General features: G+C 45.4%; 1 protein-coding gene across 1 annotated transcript in view; it reads right to left on the bottom strand.

Moving 5' to 3' along the window:
* LOC120930571 (mucin-3B-like) overlaps positions 1–16,527 on the bottom strand; it is a 64,689-nt gene that overhangs the window by 8,349 nt on the left and 39,813 nt on the right. Inside the window, exons 5-9 of the mRNA XM_040341746.1 lie at positions 13,217–13,338; positions 7,176–7,234; positions 6,889–7,031; positions 1,563–1,625; positions 1,311–1,476 (exon numbers count right to left, since the gene is read on the bottom strand). Coding sequence (XP_040197680.1) covers positions 1,311–1,476; positions 1,563–1,625; positions 6,889–7,031; positions 7,176–7,234; positions 13,217–13,338 — 553 coding nt within the window. The remainder of the gene's footprint in view (positions 1–1,310; positions 1,477–1,562; positions 1,626–6,888; positions 7,032–7,175; positions 7,235–13,216; positions 13,339–16,527) is intronic.

The raw sequence follows: 16,527 nt of genomic DNA, 5'->3' as shown, positions 1-16,527 counted from the left end.
CAATCACACAAACAGAGAATTACATATCTGGGGGGCGTTCTGTACACATTTTGTGTACAGAACTTCTCCAGGTGGCCATACTGCATTTCACAGAAAATTACAGAGCTACAGATTGAAAAGGAAAGGTCATTTTTAATAACATTCAATTACAATATGACTTTTGTGTCGCAATTATATACGCTATAATTTTTTTTCTTTATTTGCTATTTTTTCCACAAAAGTGGAGTTACCCATTAAGCTTCCCATGGATGGCGCCAAGTCAGTAGGTGACCATATTGTCTGGACAGGCTGGGTCTAAGGAGGCATTTCAATGCATAAAGCAGAATTTGAAGCAGAACAGTATGCATTGTCTTACATGATACATAAACAAAGAAATCCATTACCGTATTTTCCAGTGTTTAAAACAACCTTTATACTTAAAAATATCCCCCAAAAATTGGGGGTTGTCTTATACGCCAGAATTATATGCGGAGTCAGACTGCGGGCATCCATTGTTCAAAAGCCGCACCTCCTCCTCATCCTGTTCCGTGATAGGTGGAACACTCAGTTTCCCAGCAGAGCCTGTGTTCAGTGTTCTGCCTATCACAGACCTCCTCTCGTCCTCGGCCTCTGCATGTCAGGAAAAAGGTATGGAAATGGGCACAGTGAGGTGAGGCATGTAATGTCACAGTGAGGTGAGGCATGCAATGGGCACAGTGAGGTGAGGCATGCAATGGGCACAGTGAGGTGAGGCATGCAATGGGCACAGTGAGGTGAGGCATGCAATGGGCACAGTGAGGTGAGGCATGCAATGAGCACAGTGAGGTGAGGCATGCAATGAGCACAGTGAGGTGAGGCATGCAATGGCACAGTGAGGTGAGGCATGCAATGGTACAGTGAGGTGAGGCATGCAATGGCACAGTGAGGTGAAGCTGCAATGGCACAGTGAGGTGAGGCATGCAATGGGCACAGTGAGGTGAGGCATGCAATGGCACAGTGAGGTGAGGCATGCAATGGCACAGTGAGGTGAGGCATGCAATGGCACAGTGAGGTGAGGCATGCAATGGCACAGTGAGGTGAGGCATTCAATGGGCACAGTGAGATTTGAAAAAAGCTAAATAAAGCCTGTTCCTGTCAGCTTCTAGATCTAGACAGACTAGTCGGAAGGGGGTTGTCTTATAAAGTGAGTATATCCCAAAACCAACCTTTTAGCTGGGAAATAAATGGGTCGTTTTATACGCCCAGTTGCCTTATACACTGGCAAATATGGTATTTGGTCTAAGTGTACCTATAAATGGATATTAAAGTGAATTAGATCAAAGAATACTCACAAGCAGCGGGGCCCCGTCCATTTCTCGATCTGACAGAATCCTTTATGACAGTCCTTAAAGCGAGGAGATTGTTTACCACAGTGAGACACACAGATAAGATTCCCATCTTCAAATTCTGCACTGAAAAAATCTTTAAAATCGTCGGCAACCTTTTGCCTGCATTGCTCTGATGAGACAAGAGATAGAACGCGTCGTCGTATTTGGAATGTCCAAAGACAAGTCAATGAAAAATCACATACACATTTCACCTACCTTCAACAGATATCGGTTCCTTTGCAACCATCACACTGAAGTCGTCGGCAATACACATCCCGGCTATAAGACAGGAAAACATAAGATCATGACATCAACTTTGGTATTAAACGCCATTTCTGTGTTGGCAGAAGACACAAAGCTATGTAATGGAGTACATTTCCTACAAGTGGTCTTTGATTTGCAAGCTGGCCTGGATGCACTGTCTGATTGGGCAACTATGTGACAAATGAGGTTTAACCTCTTTGCTGCCTCTGACATATGTTAGATGACGGCATCAGTGTCGGCTCATAGGCTACTTTCACATGGGGCGGGCTCCGTTTTGATCAGTAGGAGATCCCTCCGCTGATCCCTTACTGATCAGAGCAGAACGGGTGGATGACAGGTTTGTGTCCGCTTAGTTTATGCACAACGGACATGGACACAGCCTCTCTGCTTTATGGGTGTCCGGGAGTAAACAGACTCTGCTGTCCATTTACACCCGACTACCTCCAACCGAGTCAGCCTAGACGGAGAAGGATGGATCCCCTTCCCTTTTTTTTGAGTTGACGGGATCGTCTTAGAGGTAGGCGGTTATAAACAGACGCAAGTTAATTTACACCCGCAGGTACATAGGGGTGAATGGACCATCAGGTCAACCGGAAAAACTGGTGTACCTGATCGGACCCTTCGTGTGAAAGAGGCCTTACACCTCCAACTGTTACAGCAGCTGCAGAGGGAGCTAAAGGTTTGAGTCACCCTTGAAACCTTAATGACTTGGTGAGGATCTGCAAAGAGAAGTGGGACAAAATCCCTCCTGAGATGTTTGCAAACCTGGTAGCCAACTACAAGAAACGTCTGACCTCTGATTGCCAACAAGGGTTTTGCCACCAAGTACCAAGTCATGTTTTGCGAAGGGATCAAATACTTATTTCACTCATTAACCACTAGCCGCTGCCATTATACTGTAGCAGGTCGGCTCTCTCCCGTAAATCACCGTAGCTGTACGTCGGCCCTTTAAACAGCTATAGCAGGCGCGCGTGTGACCTGCTGCACGGCGGGGGACCCCATGCGTGTGGCCAGCGGTCATGGGCACAAAATCCAAAATGGGGATTTTTGTGTGTAAACACACAAATCCCTATTCTGTCAGGAGAGGAGAGACAGATCATCTGCTCCTTCTAAGTAAGAGCAGTGATATGTCTCCTCCTCTAGTCACTACCATCCCCCCACAGTAAGAAACACATCTAGGGAACACATTTAACCCCCTGATCGCTCCACAGTGTAATTTACATTTTAAAAACCATGTCAATGTTGTTTGGGTACAGTTTCGCACGACTGCTCAATTGTCAGTTAAAGTGAGGCAGTGCTGTATCGCAAAAAAATGGCCTGGTCAGGAAGGGGGCAAATCCTTCCGGGGCTGAAGTGGTTACAATGTAAATCAATGTATAACTTTTTTGAAATGCGTTTTTCTGGAATTTTTTGTTTTTTGTTAATCTAAACAGCATGTTGGATTGCTCAACATGTCTGCTTGACGAATGGCCGTTCAGAAATGAACAAAATTGCACAAAATTGAAAATCGCGAATCCACCCAGACGAAACCTCTACTAACTCTTGATTAGCAGAAGGAGCCCAAATGGTGACGCCGGAGAGTTTAACTTCCTCTTTTGAACTCTCGTCAGTACGTTGAAACATCACTACGTTCTTGTTTGTTGCTGAAAAAGTCCGATCGTGTGTATGCTATGGGCGTTCACGGCCAACTCCCTTCGGACAAAAATCCAAGGAAAAGTTTGTTTGAAGTCCGACCGTGTGTACGAGGCTTAAGGCTTACCTGTAGGTGCAACAAATATCTCCTAAACCTACACGGTTTAGGAGATATTTGCTGTAAAGGATGCACCGATGTCTACAGCGCATGGGCGCCATAGACAATGGCGCAGGTGCACTGAGCGTGCTGTTAGTGAGGGCGATTGTGCCGTCACTGACGGCTCCCACGCGCATGCGCGGGAGTGACATCACAGCTCCGGCCAATCACAGCGCCAGAGCCACGATACCCGGAGGTAACTCAGGTATCAATGGCGGAGGTGAGGAACAAGAGTTGCTTCGGGGCTTCGATCTCATGTAAATAATTCATAATGAGCTAGTATGCTATGTATACTAGCTCATTATGCTTTTCTCTTGCAGGTTTTTTTTTTAAAGATGTGCTTCAGAGGGTTTACTTCCTCTTTAAGAATCCAAAAGTGTCCTGCATTTCATCATTTTCAGGTTTGACTGTCATTTCCCCCAACCAGTGGGGGCAGGGGAGACACAGTGGACCAATACAAGCAGATGACATGCTTCCCCAAATCATCACTGACTGTTGAAACTTCAAACTGGACCTCATGCAACAAAGATTATGTGCCTCTCCACTTCTTCTCCAGACTCTGGGACCTTGATTTCCAAATGAAATGCAACATTTTCCACAGTCCATGATGAGGGAGCCATGTCATCTGGTGTTGGTCCACTGTGTTTTAGTCCAAAGTCAGCGCAGTCCTCTAACAGGAAATTCTAGAGCGATTCATGCTTCCTTCTGCTGACAAGCTTTATGGAGATGCTGATTTCACTTTCCAGCAGGACTTGGCACCTGCCCACACTGCCAAAAGTACCAATACCTGGTTTAATGATCATGGTGGGCCACATTCTGGTACATTGTAGGCGGGCGGCGCGTAAGCCATTTACACTACGCCGCCCCAACCTACAGGAGCAAGTGCTGTATTCCCCAAACACTTGCTCCGTAGTTTGGGGCGGCGTAGTGTATTTGGCCCGGCGTATCCCCTCGTAAATCCAAGGGGGCGGCTTGTATTTAAATTAAGCGCGCCCCCGATTCTAACGAACTGCGCATGCGCCGGGCTTAAAATAGCCTAGTGCGCATGCTCCAGTTCTCGGTGTAAAACGTCAATGACGCCGACGTGTGCGTCATTGACGTAAAGTCGTATTCAAGAACGACTTAGTAAAACGACGTACCCGACGGGAAAACACGACGCGGACCCGACGCCATACTTAACATGGTCTATGTGGGACTGGCGTAAGGTTACCCCTCATATAGCAGGGGTAACCTTACGCCTACGCAAACGTCGTAAGCGACGGTTACGCGACACAAATTTGTTCGGGAATCGGCGTATCAGGCATAAACACATGAGACCTGTACGTAAACGCCACCTAGCGGCCGGCGGAGTATTTGCATTTAAGATCCGACAGTGTAAGTGACTTACACATGTCGGATCTTCAGTGTATCTATGCGAAAATGATTCTAAGAATCACTCACATAGATACCCTGGCCAAAAAAGAGAGATACGATGGAGTATCCTGAGATACTCCATCGTAACTTTACTCAGAATATGGCCCGGTATCACTGTTCTTGATTGGTCAGCAAACTCACCTGACCTAAACCCCATAGAGAATCTGTGGGGTTTTGTCAAAAGGAAGATGAGACATCAGACCCAACAATACAGACAAGCTGAAGGCCGATATCAAAGCAAACTGGGCTTCCATAACACCTCAGCAGTGCCATAGGCTGATCGCCTCCATGCCACGCCACATTGATGCAGTAATTCATGCAAAAGTCAACCCGTCTAAGTATTGAGTGCTTACTATACTGTACATGGACATACTTTTCAGTAAGCCAACACTTCTGTATTAAAAATCCTTTTTTTTTTAACTGGTCTTATGCAATATTCAGATTTTAGGAGATACTGAATTTTGGGTTTTCACTAGCTGTAAGCCATAATCATTAAAATAAAGGAAATAAATGCTTGAAATATATAACTCTGTGTGTAATGTATATGAGTTTCTCTTTTTGAATTGAATTACTGAAATAAATTAACTTTATGATTATATTCTAATTTTATAGGATGCAGCTGTATGTCATTTAGCTGTGATTGTAATTCAGCTTTAGCCCCGTTTCACACTGGAGCGTTTTGACATGCGATTTGGCATGTTAAAACGCATGTCAAATCGACGGCATTTGCCAGAAATGGCACTGTCCTAATCGGTACGATGCCGCATCTGCGGCGCTGCACCGATTTCAAAAAGTCGTTTTTGTACTACTTTTTGCGATTTCAGGCTGCGATTTACATTGACATCTGTGCAGAAACCTGCACAGATGTCTATGAAAATGAAATCGGGACTGACATGTGGGAGTGAAATCGTACAAGTTCAGCTGAACTCGCACGGCTTCATTCACGCAGCTCAGTGTGAACCTGGACTTAACACTAAGGAGCATTTTCCCATTCAATGCATTATTTTTGGTGTTTAGGATGTCCTAGTGTTGCATATAGCCACGCATAAACATGAATGGGTGAAGGCTGCTATACGCAGCTACAGTGCCCTTTAAAAAGTATTCATAACCCTTTACATTTTCCACATTTGTCATGTTACAACCAAAAGCGTAAATTTATTTTATTTATTTATTTCTAAAGGTGACCAACACAAAGTGGCACATAATTGTGAAGTGGAAGGAAAATGATAAATGTTTTTCAATTTTTCTTACAAATAAATATCTGATAAGTGTGGTGTGCATTTGTATTCAGCCCCCTTTAGATAGAGATAAAAGGGAAAGAGGAGAACATAGAGAAAGAATGGTACATCCTAAGACCCCTTTCACACTGGGGATGTTTGCAGGCGCTATTGCGCATGCAAACCGACCCTAAACAGCGGCTGCTGTCTCTCCAGTGTAAAAGCACAGAGGGCTTTCACACTGGAGCGGTGCGCTAGCAGGACCGCTCCAAAAGTCCTGCTATCAGTATCTTTGGATCGGTGAGAGGAGCGGTGTGTTTACTGCTCCTCCACCGCTCCTTTCCATTGAAAGCAATGGGAAACCGCGGCTATACCACCGGCAATGCGCCTCTGCAGAGGCGCATTTCGGGCAATATTAACCCTTTTTTGGCCGCTAGCTGGGGTTAAAACCACAACGCTAGCGGCCGAATACCGCCGCAATTCCGACGGTATAGCGCCGCTAAAAATAGTGGCGCTATACCTCCACTGCACCACCCGCCTCAGTGTGAAAGGGGCCTTAGAGGTACCATAAGGGGTTTAATACTGTACAAGTGTAAGGGAATCGGAGTGCTAAATGTCCGCGGGTAAGGGGTGCAAATGACTTGCCTTGGGCACTGACAACCCACGCTACGCCACTGGGGCTGCTATGAAATTTATTCCAGGGCTGTTTTTTATGCCCAGTCCGGCCCTTGGCTACAGGACATCCCGGTAAACAGAAATATGCCGCGTTATTACGTTGCCTGGGCAAATGGGCCCATGTGCATGAAACCCAAAAAAGCCAAACTAGTCTTGGACCAGCACTAGCAGTTATATTACTTACGGTTTGCGCTGCAATTTTTTCTCAGTTCTACCAGGTTTTTTGCTACATCTTGATGTGCTTCGTTAAACTGGTAAGCTATATTCTCACCGGGCATATATTGGAATCTCACAATGACCTCATGAAGCACAATAATGCTTCCTTTGCTGCCAGGGACGACACAAACATATTATTATTCACAATTTTTTCATATTTTTTTTTTAAACATACCGTATATATTGGTGAAATCATTGTTTAAAAATTACATAAATCTCCATTCATCAGAAAAAGGCTTACAATTTTCTTCATACCTTATAGACAGTATTTTTACATCTTCAAACCCAGCAACGGTCGCATAGACGATGTTCATCTGTCAAAAAAATGAATAAAATAAATAGATAAATAAAAGCAAACATAAGAAAACAATCTGCAATATAGGCAACAAAGTTTGGCATTTAGGAGGGGAATATGCCCCATTGGGAGGTACCAACATCCCTTGCAAGTTTTAATACTTACAAAATAATGAGCCTAAATGGGACCTTTAAAGGGTAAGTTCACGAAAAATGCAAAGGTGGACTAAATCCAAAAAACCTGCTTACCTCTCTGGACCCGAATAATAAAGGCACAGATCAATCCGCGCTACTCCCAAAAAGTACAATTGAATAGTGTTGAATATAAATAGTGATAAAAAATAAAAAGTGAAGTGCTGCACTCAAAAATATAGGGCTCCAGAAGACATATAAAAGCAAAAAATACAAGTGCGCTACTATCATAGCATCAAAGCCATAGTTGACCAATGTGCATAGTGAATGGAATGCATCAAAAAAGGATTGGTGGAAATAAATAAAAATATGAATACAAATAAAAAAGTCTCTGTGTGACAAATAACCACAAGTGTTGTAAAAACAGTTGGTGCAATAAGTCCTATCGCAAAGCAGCTGATTTTCAAAAATCTTATACTCTTCATAAACACTTGTTCCTATGGCGATATCAGCAGGCAGGTAATTTAAATCCAAAAAGATATAGGATGGCCGCTTACCAGAACGTTGTACCCTCAAGGGGTTATTGGGCACTCAGAGGGCTGTAATTCCGTGGATCCCAGGAAGTACTCCAATGCTGTGTCTCAGCTCCCTTCTTGGACCTTCAGGATTGGAAGATATGCCGTTCCGTGTGCTCAAACGAATTCTTTGTGCTCAAACAATGAGTGGGATTAGAAGGAGAGGATAAAGGACTTCATGGTGCAGTAGGTTTAATAAAGGATTTTATTTTCTTCAGTATGACACTGACAGATGGTAAAACATATTCACCCTGCACACACGGATCCTCATGAATCAAAAGATAGGATGTCAGCGTGTGTAACAGCTGATGGCTGCGATGCAATCCGAACAGCTGATGAGCATAGTGACGTCAAATGCTAGGCTCCGCCTGACGCGGTGTTTCGTCCAAACGCCTCCTTTCCCCGATGAAGCCCGTTTGGACGAAACGCCGCGTCGGGCGGAGCCTAGCATTTGACGTCACTACGCTCAAGAGTATAAGATTTTTGAAAATCAGCTGCTTTGCGATAGGACTTGTTGCACCTACTGTTTTTACAACACTTGTGGTTATCTGTCACACAGAGACTTTTTTATTTGTATTCATATTTTTATTTATTTCCACCAATCCTTTTTTGATGCATTCCATTCACTATGCACATTGGTCAACTATGGCTTTGATGCTATGATAGTAGCACACTTGTATTTTTTGCTTTTATACCTCTCTGGACCCTGCGGCACATAGTGGCTGTGATGCCCGGTGCTGCCAATGTACACCACAATACACAGCCTCGGAGTGAGTAGCCATTGTAACGCTTTCAATATCAAGTGTTAATTGGTCAGCATATCCACGTGGTCGTGCTGACCAATGAGAAGTGCATCTGAGGCTTCTTTTTCCTCTAAATGCTAAAAGGGTGGTGACCCAGGTACAAAGAGTCAAGCTGGAGGGGCTCCTAATGGAAAACACAACGCAGCATGTGCACAAATCAAAATGTATTGATACAAAAATTTTAATTTATCAAAAAGGAGAATTCAAACCTTCACCACACCATATTAAAAAACATTCATAACAACGTTGTCAGGACATCCCACTCGAAATTGAACCCGAGCGGAATGCAAGTCTGGAATTGAAAAATCCAGAATACCTCCCTCCGACACAGGGACTGGAACGCATCCCCCCCAGTCTGGACACCCTGACTTTTTCAATAACTTGGACCCACATAGCTGTTTTGTCCCCATTGTGGCACCTGTTGAAATGTTTGGCCACATTGGTAGTCAAAAAAAGTAAAACTTCAAATACTCATGCCTCCTACTAAATACTTTGGAATGTCTACTTTCCAAAAGGGGTAACTTGGGGGGTGGGGGGTATTTATACAGTTCTGACATGTTAGGGCCATCAGTACATCAGGTGTGATCAATTTTCAATAATTGCTATGCAGAGTGGACACGGACACAGCCCACTCTGCTCTATGGGGCAATCAGATGGAAACGGACCGCCTGTTTGTTTCCAGTCAATGCCATCCAACCTGAGCCACCAGATGAATGGGGAACAGGGCCACCATAAGTCTGTTTTTGGTGAATAGGGTCGAAACGGATGGAGTCAGCAGCGCCGTTGCATAGAAGAGACCGGAGGGTCCGCTCAGGTCCACTTGAAAAACTGACAGGTGGACCTGATCAGACAGCCCGTGTGAAAGGATTCTATAATTTTCACACAGACCAAATAATATACACTGATATGGGTTATTTTTATCAAAGCAATGCAGAAATTAAAGTACTTGTCAGTCAAAGTCTGAAAGTTGAAAATTGGCCTGGGCAGGAAGGGGGGAATAAGAGCCCAGTAAGCAAGTGGTTAAAGGGTATGTATTGTAAACCCCAACATTGAACTTCTATTATTTGCTTTCTTTTGGCCTGTTAAATATAACATTTAAAGTGTTTTGTTACATCTGCTTGATAACTTTAAAATACCTGTTGATCCTTCCAGTAATTTAGTGAGCTGATAACTTCCTGTGCTCCTTGTCTGTGCTGAATTACTATTGTTCCCAGCTCTATTTGAGGACTTGAGAACCCCAGAACCCCACCTTTCTATGTTATGGAACATAAAGGGGTGGTGTCTGTTGTCTTGTTTCTGTTGTCCTGATACAGTAAGGTGAGTGAGCATTGTTACTCTAGCAAAGGAAGTCTGTTACTGGCAGAATCAGGTAAAACAAAGGGAAATAGCTCAAAAAAGCAAAGTAATGTGGCCTCCACATCTAAGGACTGGCAAGCCATAATATACTTGTAGCGCTACCCCCGAAGGAGCCGCTGATTGTTTTGGGATTGGTGTATTAAGTTACCCTGTAGTGTGTCTAGGAGTGATAGTAGTGAGCCAAAACTGTGAGCGAATGTCCAGTCATCAAATGGATTTTCTTGAATGCTTTATTCCAAGGCCCAACACGGCCAACATCAACATGAGGTAGGATAGGAAAGGTTGATGAAGCATAAGAAGAACGGAAGTATCAGGCCTTAGATATGAAGAGAGCAATCCTGCTCTCAGTAACAGTGAAATCAGTTCGTCGCCACTCCAGCCAGAGTGGTAAAAGTGCCCCCGGACAGACCTCCGCCACAAGCCTGGCAGCCGAGGTGTCACTTGTAGATCGCTGGGAGGAAACAGGCCTCTGCCACAGGCTTAGAAACTTAATGAGCGATGGTTGGATTGAGCGAATCCTCCCAGTAAATTCAGTTAGGCCCGTACACACGACCGGATCTATCCGCTGGGATTTATCCGCGGATCAGTTCCAGCGGACAGATCCGGTCGTGTGTAGGCCCGAGCGGACATTTCCCAGCGGATAAAAATCCAGCCGACGGATTTCCAGCGGATAAAAATTTCTTTGCATGCTAAGAAATCTATCCGCTGGAATCCTGTCCCTCGGACTTATCCGGTCGTCTGTACAGACTCACCGGATAAGTCCGCCCGATCCCCATCCCTCGCATGCGTCGTAATGATTCGACGCATGTGTGGAAGTATTTACCTTCCAGGGTCACGCACGTCGCCGCGTCATCGTCGCGGCGATGGCGCAGCCATGTCACCGCGGATGTTTTCCGCTGGGATTTTGATCTGATGGTGTGTACAGCCATCAGATCAAAATCCGCCAGCGGACATATCCGATGGAAACGGTCCGGCGGACCGTTTTCATCGGATATCCGCTCGTCTGTACGAGGCCTAAGAGTCACCGGTAGACAGCTGCACTGTACCTGTCAGTATCACGGTAACCAGACACCTGATGGTTCGTTCAGGACTCCTGGACAACCTCTCTCTGGGTTCTCCCTGAGCCAATCCCCCACCGCGCAGCCTTCAGCCTAGGATCTTCCTAGTAAAGTTCAGGACCCAGCAAGCCGCTGGGGCCCCTTTCATCATCAGGATGGAGCTCCACATGGTGCGCAACTCCAGCCAGGTAGGCCATGGTGGCGGGGTCCATGGATGCGCGCACCCTAAAGGTGGATGCTGCACCTGGAACTCAGACCCCGCGAGAAAATCAACAGGGTCTGCCACAGATATACCCCTCTCCAGCATGCCCAGCGAGGGAAGAACTCCTCTAATTGGCTGCTGGGGAAAAGTGAACCTCTTTAGCGCCAACTGTCGCCCAGGGGTGGGATCGCACCCCTGGAACGCAGACTGACCCATAGGACAGTTCTGGAATGACAGCAGCCCAAATTTAACAAATTGTGAATGGGAGCAAAAATTAACTCTCCCATTCCCCACTAACTTTAGTGTAGTGCCCGTACTGAAAGAAGGGGGCGCTACATACTGTATACTATATTGTCAAAAGTATTGGGACGCCTGCCTTTACCTGCATATGAACTTTAATGACATCCCAGTCTTAGTCTGTAGCGTTCAGTATTGAGTTGGCCCATCCATTGCAGCTATAACCGCTTCAAATCTTCAGGGAAGGCTGTCCACAAGGTTTAGGAGTGTGTCTATGAGAATGTTTGACCATTCTTCCAAAAGAGCATTTGTGAGGTCAGGCACTGATGTTGGACGAGAAGGCCTGGCTTGCAGTCTCTGCTCTAATTTCTCCCAAAGGTGTTCTAATGGGTTGAGATTAGGACTGTGCAGGCCAGTCAAGTTCCTCCACACCAAACTCGCTCATCCATATCTTTATGGACCTTGCTGTGTGCTCTGGTCCAAATCATTTGTTGGAGGGGGGATTATGGTGTGGGGTTGTTTTTTAGGGGTTTGGGTTGGCCCCTTAGTTCCAGTGAAGGGAACTCTTAAGGCCCCGTACAGACGACCGAACATGTCTGCTGAAACTGGTCCTGCGGACCAGTTTCAGCAGACATGTTCGGTCGTGTGTAGGCCAGAGCGTGCAGGATTCCAGCAAACATTTGCCCGCCGGGCCTTTTCCCAGCGGGCAAATATTCCTGGACTTGTCTTAAAACAGCCCGCTGGAATCCTGTCCGCTCGGACATGTTCGGTCGTCTGTACAGACCTACCGTACATGTCCGAGCGCCCGCCATCCCTCGCATGCGTCGAATGACTTTGACGCATGCGTGGAAGCATTTAACTGGCAGGGCCGCCCACGTCGCCGCGTCATCGTCGCGGCGACAGCGCGGACACGCCCAGCGTATTGTTTACACGCGGATTTCTGTACGATGGTTAGTACAGCCATCGTACAGAAATCCCCGGGCAGACATGTACGGTGAAAACGGTCCGGCGGACCGCTTTCATCGTACATGTTTGCCCGTGTGTACGCGGCATTAGACCTCAGAATACCAAGACATTTTGGGCAATTTCATGCTCCCAACTTTGTGGGAATAGTTTGGGGATGGCCCCTTCCCGTTTCAACATGACTGCACACCAGTGCACAAAGCAAGGTCCATAAAGACATGGATGAGCGAGTTCGGGGTGAAGGAACTTGACTGGCCTGCACAAAGTCCTGACCTCAACCGGATAGAATAGAGCAGAGAATGCAAGCAAACCTTCTCGTCCAACATCTGTGGCTGACCTCACAAATGCACTTCTGGAAGAATGATCCAACATTTCCATAGAGACACTCCTAAACCTTGTGGACAGCCTTCCCAGAAGAGTTGTTATAGCTGCAATGGGTGGGCCAACTCAATATTGAACCCTACAGACGAAGATTGGGCTAACATTAAAATTCATGTGCGTGCAAAGGCAGGCTCCCCAATACTTTTGACAAGTAATGTATAATATTTTTTTTTCTTTTTGGCTTAGATACACTTTAAAAATCCAATTATATTTGGTCATGCTTATGTGCTCACTATCTATTCAATGTGGTTTCTAAAGATAAGTTCTCTTTAAGTGCAGGCTGTAATCTACTTACATTACGCTTGAAGTCCTTTTCAAACTCCTTATATTCCTCAGATGTGGTATCTTTCAGATTTTCATCAAATTCCATGTTGGTGAATCTCAGGTCTACATTTAAAGACGCAGTGGTGCCATTATCTACAATGATAGAAATGTTGGTTTTGTTAAAGAAGAGTCAGGCTAAAAAGAACAACCACTTTTCAAGCACAAATACAATGACTTCTATCAATCAGCAATAAGCGTCTTTCCTAGCTCTTGTTTCTGTCAGTCTCCCTAAACCGGTTAACGGCCGGCTCCTGCACATATACTTCAGCAGAATGGCATGGCTGGGCAGAGTAACATATATTTCCGTTGCTTTAAAATTCCCGCGATGCGAGCGCGCGCCGCCGGCGGTGAGCTCCATGACTGTGCCCGCAGGATGTTTGCCGGTGTGCCACGATCGGCTCACAGAGCTGCAGAACGGGGAGAGGCAAGTGTAAACAAGCATCTCCACGTTCTGCCTAATGACACTGGCCCATATTCTCTGTAAATGTCCGCGGGCGGCGCGTAAGGCATTTACACTCCGCCGCCCCAACCTACAGGAGCAAGTGCTGTATTCCCCAAACACTTGCTCCGTAGTTTGGGGCGGCGGAGTGTAAATGGCCCGGCGTAGCCACGCGTATCTTCAAGGGGGCGGCTTCTATTCAAATTAAGCGCGCCCCCGATTCTAAGTAACTGCACATGCGCCGGGCTTAAAAAAGCCCAGTGCGCATGCTCCAGTTCTCGGCGGAAAACGTCAATGACGCCGACGTGTGCGTCATTGACGTAAAGTCGTATTCAAGAACGACTTAGGGAAACGACGTAGCCGACGGAAAAACACGACGCGGACCCGACGCTATCCGTAACATGGCCTACGTGGGACATGCGGAAACTTACTCCTTATATAGCAGGAGTAAGTTTCCGCTTACGCAAACGACGTTAGCGACGGGTACGCGACGCAAAATCGTTTGGGAATCGGCGTAGCAGGCTCATTTGCATAAACAAATGAGACCTTCACGTAAACGCCATCTAGCGGCGGGCGGCGTAATTACATTTAAGATCCGACAGTGTAAGTGACTTACAGATGGCGGATCTTAAGTGTATCTATGCGAAAATGGTTCTAAGAATCAGTCGCATAGATACACGGGCCAAAAAAGAGAGATACGATGGAGTATCCTGAGATACTCCATCGTAACTTCTCTCAGAATATGGCCCACTGTCACTGATCGTCTGTTCCCTATCATCGGGAGCAGCGATCAGTGATGTGTCACTCGCAGCTACGCCCCCTAATAGTTAGAATCACTCTCTAGGACACGCTTAACCCTTCACTGCCAGTGTCATTTTCACAATAATCAGTGCATTTTTATAGCTGTAAAAATGACAATGGTCCCAAAAATGTGTCAAAAGTGTCCGATGTGTCCTCCATAAAGTAGCAGTCACGATAAAAATAGCAGATTGCTGCCATTACTAGTAAAAATAATAATAATAATAATAATAAAAATGCCATAAAACTATCCCCTATTTTGTAGACGCTATGGGCCAGATTCACAGAAGAGATACGCCGGAGTATCTGACGATACTCCGGCGTATTTTCAAATTTGCTGCGTCGTATCTTAATTTGTGATTCACAAACAAGATACGACGGCTTTTGGCTAAGATCCGACAGGCTTACGGCTTCGTACGCCTTCGGATCTTAGGCTGCAATACTTCGGCCGCCGCTGGGTGGAGTTCGCGTCGTTTTCCAGCGTCGGGTATGCAAATGAGCTTTTACGGCGATCCATGAAGGTTTTGGCGTTCGTTACGTCGTCGCTATTAATTTTTTCCCGTCGCAAAGTTAAGCATGCTTTTACATGGCTTAAAGTGGAGTTCCACCCATAAATATAACATTACATCAGTAGTTTTAAAAAAATGTCATTAGTCCTTTACGAATTTTTTTTTTTTTTTTTTAGATGCCTTCAAAGTGTTGTTGCTAGGCAGAATAGTTAATCTTCCCACTTCCTGCACCTAGGTGCTTAATGCTTCCTAACCTACACCGCACAGACTCCTGGGAATGTAGTGGGTGTAACTTTCCAGGAGTCTGTGCACTCCCCAGTCTCAAAGAATCATGTGACTTGGACAGCACAGGTGCTGAAACCTGATCTGACACTGCTTGTGCAGCACTGAGCATGTGTGAGGTCTGCAAGGCTGAAATTCAGGAAGTCATACAGTCTGGCTTCATGATGCCCACACTTAAGATGGCCCCAGTCAATTTCTATTTTATAAAGTGTCTAAATGCTGTAACAACCTAACAAAACGGACCTTAGTTTACAGACTAACTTTACTAGAATACATTAAGCTTGTGTATTACAGGGGTATTTATATTTAAAAAGTGAAATTGTGGCCGGAACTCCGCTTTAACTTTAGACGAGCCATGTTAAAGTATGGCCGTCGTTCCCGCGTCGAATTTCAATTTTTTTTTTCTTGCGTAAGACGTCCGGGAATACGAAAGTACGTTACGCACCTCGCCGTTCAAAAAAATGATGTCACTTCGCGCAAAGCACTGCGGGAATTTCAAAACGGAGCATGCGCAGTACGTCCGGCGCGGGAGCGTGCCTAATTTAAATGGTACACGCCCCATTTGAATTAGGCGGGCTTGCGCCGGACGCCTTTACGTTACACCGCCGTAAGTTTACAGGCAAGTGCTTTGTGAATCAAGCACTTACGCTGAAAACTTGCTGCGGTGTAACGTAAACGGGATACGTTACGCCGCGGCGCAGGTACCTGAATCTGGCCCTATAACTTTTGCGCAAACCAATCAATATACACTTATTTTGATTTTTTACCAACAATATGTAGAAGAATACGTATCGGCCTAAACTGAGGAAATTTTTATTTTTTTATAGATATTTTTGGGGATATTTATTATAGCAAAAAGTAAACAAAATTAAATTATTTTCACAATTGTCGCTCTATTTTTGTTTATAGTGCAAAAACTAAAAACCGCAGAGGGGATCAAATACCACCAAAAGAAAGCTCTATTTGTGGGGAAAAAAGGACGTCAATTTTGTTTGGGTACAACGTCACACGACCGCACAATTGCCAGTTAAAGCGACGCAGTGCCGAATCGCAAAAAAAGTCCTCTGGTCTTTGGCCAGCCAAATGGTCCGGGGCTTAATTGGTTAAAGAGTAATTCTATTTTCATGGGGAATAAATATTGGATGAAAAAAAAATTGAAAGTACATATACAATTGTGACATAATTGACAGATGGTGTATAGAGCGCCCCCAGAAATGCTTTTTTGCTGCTTGTGTGATTGGCTCACTTATTTTC

The sequence above is a fragment of the Rana temporaria genome, chromosome 3 (genome assembly GCF_905171775.1).
Source record: "Rana temporaria chromosome 3, aRanTem1.1, whole genome shotgun sequence".
NCBI classification, from domain to species: Eukaryota; Metazoa; Chordata; class Amphibia; order Anura; family Ranidae; genus Rana; species Rana temporaria.
The sequence above is the reverse complement of the archived record's forward strand: the minus strand, read 5'-3'. Positions and strand labels throughout refer to the sequence as shown.